The sequence below is a fragment of the Echinops telfairi genome, unplaced genomic scaffold (genome assembly GCF_000313985.2).
Source record: "Echinops telfairi isolate 266 unplaced genomic scaffold, ASM31398v2 ScPeMD7_7458;HRSCAF=8496, whole genome shotgun sequence".
In the NCBI taxonomy this organism is placed as follows: Eukaryota; Metazoa; Chordata; class Mammalia; order Afrosoricida; family Tenrecidae; genus Echinops; species Echinops telfairi.
Window position 1 is genome coordinate 45,700,511 of NW_022111358.1, and position 13,846 is coordinate 45,714,356.

The following is a 13,846-nucleotide window of genomic DNA, read 5'->3' on the forward strand; positions in this document are numbered from 1 at the left end:
GGAACGTGTGTAAAATGAATTCAGGAAACTGCTTTATCAAAAACACTCCTGCAACTCCAGCACAGCCCCACACCCTTCCCACTGGGAACCATGAGTAGCACTGGCCTGCCCCGCAGGGAGGGGTGTGGGGTGCCTGCAGCAGGAGTGCGCAGAGGGGACACGGTTTATTTCACATGCAGCACAACAAGGCCAGCAGAGCCTCGGTCTCCAGCACAGCGGTTTGCCAGAGCAGAGACTGCCCAGCGACAGGGACACACGCCATCTGAATGTCTACAGCTCCAGAGCTTTACGGTGAAGCCCTGGAGTTTATTCCTTCAGCACTGAAATTGATTCACCTTTGTACTTTCCTAATGGGAGCAGAGGAACCTGCCTGGGAGGCCTTGGCCGCCTAGATTCGGGATAAAGATGCCCAGGAAGGGTGGAGAGGGCCTGGGTGTCCTGGCGTGCTGCTCCAGCTGAGCTGAGAAGCTGCTTGTCAGTGGGCAGCTCTGCTTCCCTCTTGGCTTGTTGAGCCTGGAGACGCAGGCCCAAGAGCGCAGCCCCCTATAGTAGTGGGTGGGCTGAGCACTGAGGCAATAGGGTTGGCCCTCATCTTCCTGCCACACCCAGCATCTCGCGACAGTGCCCTGAGCAGTTGGGAGTCACAGCTGGGCCTTAGAGGACCCTAGTGACTAGGACAAGATTGGTTTAGTGCACTGTGCCTGCACCCGAGGCCCTTGTGCAGCTGTGATGTGACACCAAAGCCACCAGGAGGGGAGACAGGGCCACAGGGCTGTCCTCCCCTCAGATGGGGGTGGCGGGTGGTCTTTCATGCCAAGCAAGAGGTAGTGAATTGGGCGGCCTGGCTGAGGGCAGGCCACACACTCCTCTCAAGAGCCGAGCTGGGCCTCCAGAGAAGCAAGGTGCCTGCTGCCTGTGCCCAGGCTGAGGCAGCATCTTCCAGGAGCTTGGGCTCCATGCCTGCTAGATGGCATCCTGGGACAAGCGGGCAGCACCCAGCACGCCAGGCTGCGGTGTCCTTTGGTATCAGTTCCAGGCCAGCGCATCCCCTGACTCAGGCTCACAGACCTTCCAAGGTCTTGCTCCCCTGCTGGCCACGGGGCAGGACAAGGGGTAGAGACAGCTAGGGCTGAGCCTCTCTTTGCAGGGTGCTAAGACAGGGTTCTCAAGGAGGCCCTGCTAGTCTCCTCCCTGATCCCCCCCCCATAGCAACTAGGATTGACAATAAGATGGGGGGGACCTCAGCCTGGGGCGAGGTTGGTGTGTGTGTCAGGTGACCTCCCCCCCATAGCCTATGGCCACTTTGAATCACACAAGTCAGTAAAAGCAAGTCTTCTTGGGGGCAAAGGAGAGATGACAGTAGCAGCGAGGCGCCTGGTCCCCCTTTCAGATCAAAGCTCCAGGCTGCAGGCAGACTCAGGCAGTGTACCTGGCACAGCCAGTTGTGGGCTTTGCAGTGGAGGCCGGCAGGCTCCGGGGTCATAGGCTGCCCCACTGCTCCACGGGAGGGAACTGATCCACCTCGCCTACCTCCGTGCTCAGCTGCTCCCCGAGGGCGAACGTCAGCCGGTAGCGGAGCCGTACCTTCTCCTGCCACAGAGCAGAGCCCCTTAGTCCTGGCACCACAGGACCTGTCTCCCCTGCTCCCACCCCCCACAGCGGCAGGGGCTGACCTTCAGTGGGTTGGCCAGCAGCATGACCTGCGTGATGGCTGCCGGCGGCTGGACGGGGCTGAAGGGGGAGAGCTCTGTGCCCGAAGGTGGCTGCAGCTTCACCTTCATGGACTGCAAACAAGGTGGGATTCCTTTGAGACACACTCTTGGTGGGGACATGTGTACTGCCCTGGGGTGACGTTGGCTGGTGGTACCTTGGGCACGGCGGCCTGCAGCAGGATACTCCTAATGGGCAATGGGGCCGTGTTCAGCATGGACACCACCACCACCAGCACGTCGGGTCTCCCGGGCGGGCACTCCTTGGCGAAGTGGAAGAGGATGCGAAAGCCGTTCTTATCGTAGGCGGTCACGGGGAGGGCGCTGCCTGCAAGAGGGCGGTGCGTGGACATGGGGAGTAGACCCCGGCCGGCCCATGCTGCTCTCAGTCAGAGAGCCTCCCCACCCACCACTCATCTGCAGCACCTACTAGGCTTGATGGACTCCAGGGGGACATGAACGCTGGCCAGGGAGAGCTCAGGCAGCTTTGGGGGGCTGCTCTGGGGCTGGAAGAGGGGGCTGCCAGGCCCAGCTGGGAAGGAGAGCAGAGGTCTGGCCGAAGCAGCAGTGGAGAGGAGCGTGGAGGGTGTGGCTGCAGGGAAGATGCTGGGGGAGCCTGAAGTCCTAGGAGGACAGAGGGCTAGTCAGAGGGTAGCCTGGTCAGCCAGGAGCCAGCCTCCTGAGCAGAGGGACTCCCATCTGAGGGCCACACATCTGTGTCCAGGCCCAGGCCCACCCGGTGACCAGCCCATGCCCCCGCTGCATTATTACACTTGGGCCTGGTCTAGAAGCGGGTCCGGTGAGTCCAGTGGGGCTGGGGCGCCATCACCCAGGACTGAGCCAGGGTACTTTGGGCCCAGTGCCGGGGCCAGTCCCGTGGAGAATAAGAAGGAGCCTGGACTTGGGGCAGGAAGGCTGGACGGGATGCCAGGCATGGGGAAAGGAGGGGGCTGCAGGGCTGCTGGCTGCAGGGGAAGGCCATCTGCAGAGCCTTGGGAAGCAGGGCCCAGTCTGGGGCCGAACAAGTCCAGGTCCGGCTGCTCATTCTGTTGGGGTGGAGACAGTGGGTGAGCACAGGCCCCCAGGAGCCAGCCCAGGACCTATGCACTGGAGGGCTGGGTCTACGCCTACCTGGAATAGGTGCCACTGGTTATTTCCAGCAGTGTCTTTAGGCGGAGCACTGGGCGCTGGGTCAGCGAGGCCTGAGACGGAGACCGAGATGGAAACTGAGCAGGGCCGTGTGCAAAGCACAGCGTGGGCACATGGGGTCTGCCCCAGTAGTCTCTCAAAAGATGGGCCAGCCGGCCTTCTGAGCCCGGTGCACTCGGGATGGGACAGTCTGGGGCCCAAAGTGCCCGCCCCAGTGGGAGATACAGGGAGTCTAGCCTCAGGGATAGCAGGCGTGGATGAGTCCCTCCCTTGGGGGCCTTACCCAAGCAAAGCAGCTCCTCGTCCAGCAGGGAGAGGGCATGGCTGCCACCGGCAGGCCCGGAGGACTCAGCCTGGCTGGAGGAACGGCTGCGTGGCAGGCCTGAGGTTGGTGGGGGCGGTGGGAGGATCGGGATGCCCGAGGAGGGTGGGGAGAGTGTGGGGGCCGGGGGCGAGCTGCTCGGTGGGTCCATCTCCGCCAGGTCGATGAGCGTGCCGTGGCTGCTGTTTCCTGGACACACACAGGAGAGGGCGCTCCAGGTGCTGGGCAGCAGGAGGCATGGTGCCGAGCAGTGCGGGCACCCTCCACCCCAACCCAGGTGGTGCAGGAGCTGCAGGGGACAAGGCCAACCAGCTGGGGTAGGCAGGAGGGACAAGTGTTCCCTCATCTGGCCTCCAGGAGACTGCTTGACATGGCTTGGACTCCCCCGGGAGCTGCCACTGGTCAGCCTGCACCCTGTACCAGTGGGCTGGGATGAGGAGGAAGATGATGAGGCTGGTCTGAGGGGCCCAGATGAGCAACCAAAACATTTTACCTTCCGGCACAGGTGGGGCTGTGGTGGCCATCTCTCCGTTAACGACCTGCCCTTGGATAATTGTTTTGTAAGAGTTGATGACCCGGGACAGGTTGTCACTAGCCTGCAGGATGTCCCCTAGAGCCGAGAAAGAACCCTCACTCCTGGCCGGGACTGCTTCCACCAAACTCAAACCCAAACCCATGATCGAGTCAATTCCAATTCACGTTGAAGAAAAGAAAAAAAAGCACTGATGTTGCTGAGAATTCACAAAACATCTAACTGTTCCGGTCCCTCCACCCGTACAATTCCGCGACATCGACGTGTGCAGCCAAACGCTCCGCCCCTTACCACGCTCCCCTGCCCTGTCCTTGCCCAGCTCTCCAGTGCTGCAGTCACAGGGACCCACGCAGACACGCGTGGACGAGCACGATGCTCAAAGGCACTGCTTTCTTAGCTGAACTACGGGCTGGTTTTCGGAAGACTTGAGGGAATAGTTCTGGTTTGAGGCTCAAAGAAAATCTCAGGGCCATAGTTTGCTGGGTTCATCTGGTCTCCATGGCTCTTCTCCCTTTTGATGAGGATTATTTTACAGACTCTGGTGAAGAGTTCAGAAGGGTGGCCACAGCTGGACTCTCTATGGCAGCAGACCGGCCGGGCTTCCTCCCAGAAAGTAGCTGGGGGGGTCACAGGGACCGCCTTGCTCACTGCATGACCTCACACACCCTTCCTCACCCATGCCGTCCGTCTGTCATCCAGCCACTTCTCCTGCCCTCACCCAGGCTGCTGTCGTTGTCCTCCGTCTCGCTGGCCAGCTTGAATAATGTCCGCCTCTTGTTTTCACACCGATCGAACAGCTCCTGCAAGAGCCCAGTGTGAAAGGCAGACCCTCCGTGGCCTTTCACAGGCAGGGCGCCCCGAGTCTCCCCACAGTGCTGACAGAACTAGCAGCCACTCCCACACTGTACCCGCAGCACCGAGAACCGTGGTGCCGGACACGTCACTGCCTAGCACAGACCTGAGCCTAAGGGCAGCAGGGAGGGCTGAGGGCATGTCAGAGTCTGGCTCACATTCTACCCCTACTACCCAGAGGAATTACCTCTCATGCTAAACAGGGATGCCACCACCCAGGTGCCTGGCTCCTGGGCAGACCCGTGAGTCCACGTGCCCCAGTGTGCACCAGGCCTGGCCGGAGGCGGCCCACCTGCATGAGCTCCTTGTCCGCCTCGGAGGAGTCCTCTCTGCGGTAGTGCAGCAACATCTCGTGGAGCAGTTTGACGTTGTTGTTGACCTCCTCCAAAGTGTGCATCCGCCTGGTCACCTTCTGGATGCGGGCCTCATCCTGTGCCATGGCCGAGGACAAGGAAGGACAGAGCTCACCACCCACAGCCTTCCTACACCCTCCCCGAAGCCTGCAGGTCAGCAGAAGAGAGCTCCTGGGGAAGGCACGGTTCATTCCACCCTGTCTCTTTAGGAAAACATTCCCAGCCCCTGCGGAGCCCCCACATTGGGCTTCATCAACTCGGCTTCTCCAGCGACCCTGCTGGCCTCCAGCGATGGGGGAGAAGGGATCGCTGGGCCGGGCACACTCACCTCCTTCACCATGGACTTGATGAGCTTGTTGGCCTCTTGCAGGTCATCTGGGTTTTTGCTCTTCAGCAGCTTGGCTAAAAGCTGGAACAGGAGGGTATTAAAGGTGGACAGAAATGGGAAGCCCCCCCCAACCATACTCAGGGGACCAGAGAGGCTGGGCCACCACAGCCACCCCTGTACCTTGGACTTCTCTTCGTCATCAAACACAGGGTTTTTGGGGCGAGGGGGTGGAGAAGGGATGAGGGTCCTGTCAGCAGGAATCGGGGGGTCAGAATGCACAATGCCTGCAAGGAGACAGGACATGAGCTCACATGGCCTCAGGTCGGGCCCCTGTTGGTTTGACCCCCAACTCGGGCAATTAGTCCAGCGAGCAGGACCGGCAGCGGAGACAGGGTGACAGCCCCATCAAGCCCAACCCCTGTGATAAAGGCTGTTTGTCCCAGAGAGGGAGCCTGGACCTGCCCCCCCACTTGCAGCCACTTCTGGTTAGCTAGGCAGCTGAGGGTCCACACGGACCTTGTCTCTTCAGCATGTGGTAAGCATCCTTGATCTTGGACTCCTCGGGCAAGGCCAGTGTCCAGCTATAGAGCAGCTCGATCACCTTGGTCTTCACTCGCTCCGACACCCGCTCCCCCAGGTACTGAAGGAAAGGAAAGGGAACAGGCACTGGGAGGCCCTGCAGCGTGGAGCCCGGGAAGGCGGTGAAGGCCCTTTCCTCACAGCTCACAGCCATTAACGCACGGCTAATTAGCTCCCTTCCAGGAGCCCACTCAAAACCCAAACCAGCAGGTGCATGCGAGACAGACGGGGGAGGGGCAGGCTGCTGAGGTGCAGCCCTGCCAGCTGGGAGGCCGTCTGTGGTGGGGAGGGGGTGACGACACAGGGCACATGCCCAACTGTCAGAATCAGGCCCATGTTTAACATCCTGAGCAGGAACGAGGGCTCCCTCTGCTGGGGCGCCCAGAGCTAGGCAATGCTGACCAGCCGGCAGCTCAGTGGTGGGGAAGCCGGCTCCGGGTCCCCACGTGGACAAGCCAGCTGTGTGCAGGCTTCTGCTGTGAGCATGGAAGCCCCTCAGGCTGCAGACCTCCCTCTCCCCAACAGGGCTCCATGGTGGGAGGCAAAGCCTGTCTTTCCAGGGTCAGGCCTTGCCGGCCGATGGAGATGCTGGCTGTGGACTGCGAGAAGGACCATGGGGAGGACCCAGAGGTCGCCCTTGGAAGGAGGGCCTTGCCCGGGACTGACCTTGGGAGAGACGACTTTGATGAGCTCATTCAGGAAGCGGAACTTGCCCACTTCATTGTGGAACCTCCGCCCGCAGTTCTTCATGCATGCCTCCAGCACCTACGGGGGTGGAGTGGGGGTGGAGGGGCTCCTCAGGGGGCAGACCAGGGACACCAACAGAGCAGCTACATGGCGCATCCCTGTGTCCCAACCCTCTTCTGGGGGAAGCTGAACAAGACGTCAGGAAGGCCACACCAGGGTCTGGAAGGGTCCGGGAGGGTTCTGCTCGAGCTTTGCATGTGAGGAAACTGAGGCCGAGAGAAAGTCTCTTTGATGCATGCTCTGGGGCTCTTTCTGGGTGCTGGCCAACAGTTGGGGGCCGGGAAACAGGAGATAATGGGAGAAGCCCCGGTGGCAGGTGGCACGGCGTGAGGCTTCCAGTGCTCAGTGGTTTGAAGCCCTCTCAGTTGGCTGGAGAGAGACCTAACGGTCAGCTCCCATTAAGACTGTAACAGCCCAAGGTGCTCGGCCGGTGGGAGGGCGGGGCACTTCTCCTGGGCCTGCTGTTTGAATTCCAACACTGTCTGGTATCCCACTCCCTGACCGCTTCATGCCTTTTCCTTCTGGCCGGGAGAAGCCCCCTAACCCTTCCCAGGGCCCTGCAGAGCCACCGAGCTCGACACGGCCTTCTAGTGGTGCCACCCCACGGTTGGGACTGGCCTTTTCTAACCTGACGCCCAGCCTAGGCTCCCCTGGGTACAGCACCCACTGGAGCTCCGGCCCGAGCGTGTACCAGCAGGACTGCCGCCAGCTTCCCGAGCAACCAGTGGGCTTCCAAGTTCCAGCATCCGTCACACTCACCTCACCTGTTACATCCCGCGACCGGCGCACCGGGGTGGGGGGTGGGGTGGGGAGACGAGGTTGACTGCCTATCAGAATTGGCAAGGCAGAGATGCTGCCCCAGCCAGTGGGGGTGTCTCCCCAGTAGGGGACAAGGGCCGTGCCTTGGGCACCTTCCCCAGCACCTCAGCCTCGCGCCCCAGCCCAGGGGTGTCACACGGGCAGGAGCACATGCCAGTCACCTGAGGCCTCATGCCTGGCAAAGGACACACACGGGCGTGGGACTGTCGGTGACCATGAGTGTGTGCACACATCCTGCTGTCCTGGAGCGTGAGTGCCACATCCTGCTGTCCTGGAGCGTGAGTGCCGAGCCCCGATGAGCATGTGAAGGGGGTCTGGGCCAGAGGTGACCCCGCCCCTCCATCTCCAACAGGAAGCACCTACCGTCAGGGCCTGCACTGCCTCCCATTCCTGTGGGGACTGGATCTTGTGGGCCAGCAGCCGGACCGAGATCTGTGGCCTGGAGACAAGCAGGGCCCCTGTGAGCGCTTGCCTGTGTCCAGTCAGCACTGCCCATGCCCAGCCCCCTCAGCGCTCTCGAGAGCCAGACTCACCCCTCCAGCTCCTTGTTGATCTGGTCACAGAAGCCGATGATGTACTCCCAGTCCTCCTGCCGGTTGGAAGGGTTGGTGGCTTTATCTTGGGAGAGAACAGAGGGCAACTGCCATCAAGAAGCAAACCCCAAACCCAACCAGCTGCACCGACCCGATTTCGGCTCAAGCATCTCCACACCTGACATCTTGGGGTGCAAGGGCCCCAAAGGGTTTCGATGGCTGACGTTTTGAGAGCTGGGGACCAGTTCTTCTGAGGGCCTCCTCTTTTGGGATCAGGGGGCGGGCCTTGTCTACAAGGAGCACGCGGCTCATTGGAGGTCTTCACTATGTGGAAGCCGATTTCCAGACCCGGAAGTGAAAGGATGCTTGCTTGCAAGTTTCCCCCATGGAGTGGAGGAGCGAGACCAGCCCCCACCGCTGCCCCTCGAGCAGGGCTCTCAGAGTCCCAAAGGCAAGGGGCAGCCTCCTCGGACAGTGCGAGTGACTGAGACGCAGCGACTGCTGTCAGAAAGGACATGCAAACACGGCAGAGCCCACCCTCAGCCGCCTGAAAACTTGTCAATCACCCCTAACCCAGCAAGCAGGGGTGAGGAGGCAGTTTTTCTTGGAGAAAGTGAAGTCGGACTGGATGAGAGGAGAATATGCAGACTTCGGACCACAGTAGGTGGTGGTCGCTGACAGCCAGGTGGGTTCTGACCCACAGGGAGCCCTTGTGACCAAGGGGGACGAGCCGTGGGATTTTCCTGGCCACCATCTTTGTGGTAACAGACGCCAGGCTGTGCTTCCGAGAAGCAGTAGGGTGGGTTCGAACCACCAACCTTCCAGTTAGCAACCACTGTGCCACCAGGACGCCTTTAAAAGTATGATTTTTATTTTACCTTCAAAAAAGAGGTCTCTAGACTGGTAGGGCTGTCAGGTAAGCACTGAACTGAAAACCACAAGGTTGGTAGTTCAAACCCACCTACTGCTCTGTGGGAGAAAGATGAGGCTGTCTGTTCCATCAAGATTTATTAGAGAGGATTGATTAGAGTCAGGATCGAGTGCGCGGAGTGGGTTTGGTCTAGCTTCCTTATGCTGGAGCGCTGATCACACCGCAGTTCGAGAGCAGTTCTAGCGGGCAGCCTGTGAAGCAGCTGTTTTGCATCACTGACACCGACCCCTAAGGTCGATGGGCTCCCCGCTGCGAAAGACCAAGGTCTGGGCATCCTCAGAGGAGTATGTTCACAGCTGCTTTGGGTCCTCCCAGAACCTGTGCTAAATAAGCAAGGATGACCCCAGCTGACGGTGGTTAGAAGCCTTCCCGTTTAGATCCGGGCCGATCTCTTCCACAAAGCACGCCCAAGCTCTCTGCTAAATTTAGGGCTTCAGGTTCACAAGACAAATGGAGGCACAAAGACACACCTCCTTTCAAAACACCTGCTCTCTCTACAGGCTTCCACCAGGGGCAAAGGCACGGCCACAGAACAGGGGTCTTGCTGGAAGCTTCCTCACTGTTTCTGATCCCTCCAGAATGGATGCTTTCTGAGTTTCTTCCTGTCCACGAGCAGTCCTGACTGGCCGGCCTCGGCTGGATGACCAAACCCTACTGGAGGCTCCCTGGCTCCCTGCTGAGTATATCTCACTCTACGAGCCATAAAAAGCCAGCAGCTGCCCCCTGAGGGCCAGGGCGGTGGCTGGGTGGACTGGGCACAAGGCTAGACTCAAGGGGCTCGGGCTTTGCCCAAGAGGGGACCCGTCTGGTGATGTCCGGTCACATGTGGAGGGTAGGCGGCGTGCCCATCCTTGCTCTTGAAAACAGAACTGGCAGGCCCTGTGGGATGTCAGACGAGGGGAGGAGAGGAACTGGGCCCAGGGAGACCCTTGGCGAAGAAATGCCTGCTGTGAGGGCCGAGTGGCCACCTCCTGAGAAGCCCCTGCCATCCATCGTTGTCGGAAATTTCCTCAGGTGTTGGCGTGGTCACGACTCCCTGCCATCTGAGATGTTTCTCACAACAAGAGGCAGACGGAGACAAAGCCAGGCCCACCTGCATCAGTGTGACCCCTCAGACCTGCCCCAGACTTCAAGGCCTAAGAAAAGCCCCCACCCCAGGTCCTTATCGCCCCCACCCCAGGTCCTTATCACACAGCCTGGCAAACGTCCTCTAGCCTGGAGGCTTCCTAGGACACCCCTCCAGCTCTGCCAGTGTGCCCACCTCCTCTCAAATTCCCTCCCTTCCGGCTTCTGAATGCGTGGGCACCGATAGCTCTGCTTCTGCAGCTGGGCAGCCCCTTCCCAGCTCTCCAGTCAGGAGACAGGCAGACCCCTAGGGACAGTTCTGGGTGACCACCCCCACCCCACCAGATGCACATACCCTCCCAAACCCCATCAACTTCCCCGTGCACCACAGGGCCAGCAGCCCCTGCCTCTCCAGGCTCCGCTCTGACTCGTGGTCTGACAAGCCTGCCTCCCATCTGAGTCGGGGGTCTGTGCCTCTGGCCATCGTTCCAGAGAGCTCTTCTGGAATTCTCTCACCAGGCTCTGATAAAGGGAGACTCGGGGCACCTCCCAGCCTTTGCTCAGCGGCCTGAGAACCCCAAGCCCTGCGGTGTGGCTCTGGGAGACTAGAAAAGCTCCCCTCCTTGAGGCGCTGCGACCTCCCGGTGCACAAGCCAGACAGCATGCAACTCCTTACTGCTAACTGGGCACAGAAACGCGTCTAAAACCCACCACGTCACTTCAGGCTTCCCTGTTGCTCTCAGTGGGACTGTGGACTGCTATTCAAGAGCACCCTTTGGCCCTTCTCCTGGCACCCAGGTTTGAAACTCCACCCCTGGCTCCTCCTCTCTCCCCCTACCCATTTTCCTCAGTCCCATGACCCTTCCCAGGAGCTGCACACACCCTGCCTGTGGACCCTTTCCTTGCTTGTCCAAAGTTGACCCAACCTTCTGACTGCCTACCTGCTTCTAGAACTTCTGTTCCAGTCCAGGCTGTATGAAACTGCAGTGGGATGGGCCGGGTTGCTATAGCCTTGCCCGCCCTGGTCTTCTGGCAACTGAGTGGGAGGACTATGCAAAAAAGGTGCTTGTGGCCCACCAAGGGTCTTGGTCAGTTTGCTACCAATGCAAACTAGGTGCACAGCACTGTTGTGGGGGCAGGATTACACTGTGTCTGAAACTGTACCCAGGGGATTGTTACCTGGTTTTGTCACTGCACTGGGCTAAACACGAGCCATCCCAGAGACAGAAGTGGGAAGAGGCGGAAGTGGAGCGAGAAGGCAGCAGATGCAGGCAGCCCTACCCTAATCCATGGTCGGCCGGCAGCTGGGGAAGGGGGTCTGGTTTACGTTCCCTTCCCTGACACTCCTCAGAAACATGAGGGCTTGTGAGTTGCGTGAGGGCCAATGCGACCCACAACTGTGCCGAGAAGGAAGCATGTGGTGGGAGGGAGCGCTGTGGTCATAAGTGGCAAAGCCGCCACCTCAGGGGCCAGCCTCTGACTGTGCTCTCCAGGTGAGATGGAGACCCCACACCATTTCTATAAAAACCCCTCTGGCAGAGCGGGAATAGCTGCTACCTGTGGGGACACAAAGGAGCTCTGGCGGTGGTACGGTTATGTGTTGGGATGCTAACCACAAGATCAGCAATTCCAAACCACTCCCGGACCTCAGGAAAAAGATGTGGCTTTCTACTCCTAGTGTGAGTCTCAGAAACCCACAAGGGGCAGTTCTACCCTACCCTATAGGGTCGTTATGAGTCGGCATTGACTCAAGGACAACAAGTCGGGCTTGGTTTGTTTAGAGAAAGGGAAGCTTCGCAGACCAGACTCGAGTCTTCCTAAAATGTGGTCTTCCCATCGCAGCTTTCCCTCTGAGTCAGTTAATTGTGCCAGCCTGGCCGATAATCACATGTGGGGCTAATTGAAAGGCGGAGGGGTAAATGGGTGGTGAGCCTCACTTTTCTAGTTATCGGGTCTCTTGCTTTGTGATAGTCGCACCAGGGTGCAGCTGCCTTAGCAGCTCCCTGCTTCAACTTGCAAAATTGACTTCCTACAAGACATCCCCAAGGAGAAGCCGCAAGGATCTATCCTGATGCAGCCCTGGGTGCTGTGGAGACCCCTGCTAGTGCTGAGATGCTTGTTCGTTCACTGACTCAGCTTTCCTCCTGCAGTCGGCATCATTGCCTCTGTTTTGTGAGGTGGAGGACTTTGTGGACTGGTGTTGGGTTAATGTTGGACTTGTGGGCTTGGGCAGCACACTGGGTTGGGATGTTTTCGTGATGCACATTTTCTTTACATAAAACTCTCTCTTATCCATGAGTTGCTGTGGATTTGTATCTCCAAAGTATCCAGACTAATACACCCTCCCACAATGCCCCATGGGACCACTCCGCCTGCAGGTGCCAAACGCTTCTCCCTCGCTCCACACCACTCCAGGGCAGGTTTTTAGCCAATGTTCACTATTTTAGCCCTAGTGTCACCTCCTTGTGGGCTGAGGGAGAGTCATGGACTGTGCACCTGGATCCCCAAGACACTGCCCGCATTTGGGCGCCCAGGTGACTGACTGCCTTATGCCAGAGTGCCTTCTCCACCCCCAGGGCTGCCATCAAACTCAAGGGAGAGACCTCTTGAAGGTGAATTTCTGGTCTCAGGACACTTCACTAATCAAAACCAAAAAAGCCTAAAACCTGTGTTGATTTGAACTCCCGGCAACCCTTCCCAACAGAGGAGAAGGCCTCCTTAGGGATCCAAGCTGGTCTGCTAACTGTGAGGTTGGTGGTTCAGGCTCACCAGCTGCTCCACCAGCTTGGATCCCGACCTTGTACTTGCAGCCCAACACATAACCACGACACCACCAAGGTTCCTTCAACTAAGCAACTGTTAGCCCCCAAAATAAAGAAAGAGAATGTGGGACTCAAGTAGGGGCCATATGAGCTCATTTGGACCGCCATGGATCTGTGGTGTCCATGAGAACTTTAAGGGGCTGAGCGCCTGTTGTTGTTGTTTTTGCGCCTGTTTTTATATGAATGGTGATATAGAATTCAGGGAGACTTAGTGAGAAGGGCGATACAATGTGAAGTCTGTAACCAGTGTCATTGAACGACTCACTCACGTAGGAGCCATGAATGACCATGTTTGGGTGTGTCCACTGCCAAAAGAGCAGGCTGTCTGATTGGAGGCCGTGGAGCCTACTTCCCAGGATGCTGCTGACCGGTGTCTACAGAGCCCTGTGAGGTCCTTGGTGAACAGTTCCACATACACAGAAGGCTTTGCAAAGACCTGCCTGCAGCTGCCGACTACAAAAACAAAAAAAACCACCCATGCAATTTGGCATTTTCTGCCTCCTGGGAGGATGTACACCCCCTCGCCGAGCCCCAGGCACTCACCCTCCTGAAGAGGGTGTGCAGAAAAGGTCCGGTCATTGGGGGAAAGAGAAGAGCCAGCGCACACGGCTAGGGAGCTAAGCATCTGACCTCTCCTAACACTGTCCGGCTTCTCACTCCTGGTGCCTCCAGGGAAGCTACTCTGCAGCGAAGTGCACTCATTAGCCTTGCTCAAAGTCCCATCCGCAAGGTTAACCCACATTCCCTTCACAGCAAGCTCCAACGACAGCGCCTGACTCTGCCCCCCCGCCCCCCATTTGTGCGCAGTTTCCTCAGTCCTCTCCTCAGGATGCGCAAGAACAGGGGGGCGGGCAAGGACACAGCGTTCACCCCGCACACCCCGCTTGGGTCACGGCGGGAGAAAAGGCAGGGGTCTGCCCCCCAGGCTCCGGCACGATAAATCGCTCTCCCTTCACTCGGCCTGCGCGAAGAGGCCCCTCTTCCTCCCCGACCAGTCCCGCTTCGGAAGCTGCCAGGCGGGTCCCTCCCGGAGTTTGGGCGCACCCGGGAGGGAGCCTTCCCTCCGGCAGGGACGCGCGCCGGGCTCGCGGGGCCACAGCCGTCC

General features: G+C 59.1%; 2 protein-coding genes across 2 annotated transcripts in view; one reads left to right on the forward strand and one right to left on the reverse strand.

Annotated features, from left to right (window-relative positions):
* Positions 1 to 32: 32 nt before the first annotated feature.
* On the reverse strand, positions 33 to 8,029 carry GGA3 (golgi associated, gamma adaptin ear containing, ARF binding protein 3). Its single transcript, XM_045299356.1, has 16 exons — positions 7,924 to 8,029; positions 7,754 to 7,829; positions 6,491 to 6,589; positions 5,762 to 5,885; positions 5,426 to 5,529; positions 5,246 to 5,326; positions 4,857 to 4,994; positions 4,431 to 4,512; positions 3,674 to 3,790; positions 3,142 to 3,369; positions 2,841 to 2,911; positions 2,481 to 2,755; positions 2,140 to 2,333; positions 1,868 to 2,037; positions 1,674 to 1,784; positions 33 to 1,590 (listed from the first exon to the last, which is right to left on the reverse strand). The coding sequence occupies exons 3-16, from the start codon at positions 6,572 to 6,574 to the stop codon at positions 1,480 to 1,482; spliced, it is 1,890 nt and encodes a 629-aa protein (XP_045155291.1). The 5' UTR covers positions 6,575 to 6,589; positions 7,754 to 7,829; positions 7,924 to 8,029; the 3' UTR covers positions 33 to 1,479.
* A 1,062-nt stretch (positions 8,030 to 9,091) lies between these two features.
* MRPS7 (mitochondrial ribosomal protein S7) overlaps positions 9,092 to 13,846 on the forward strand; it is an 8,637-nt gene continuing 3,882 nt past the window's right edge. Inside the window, exon 1 of the mRNA XM_013006277.2 lies at positions 9,092 to 9,118. Within this exon, the coding sequence (XP_012861731.1) occupies positions 9,092 to 9,118 (27 nt within the window). The remainder of the gene's footprint in view (positions 9,119 to 13,846) is intronic.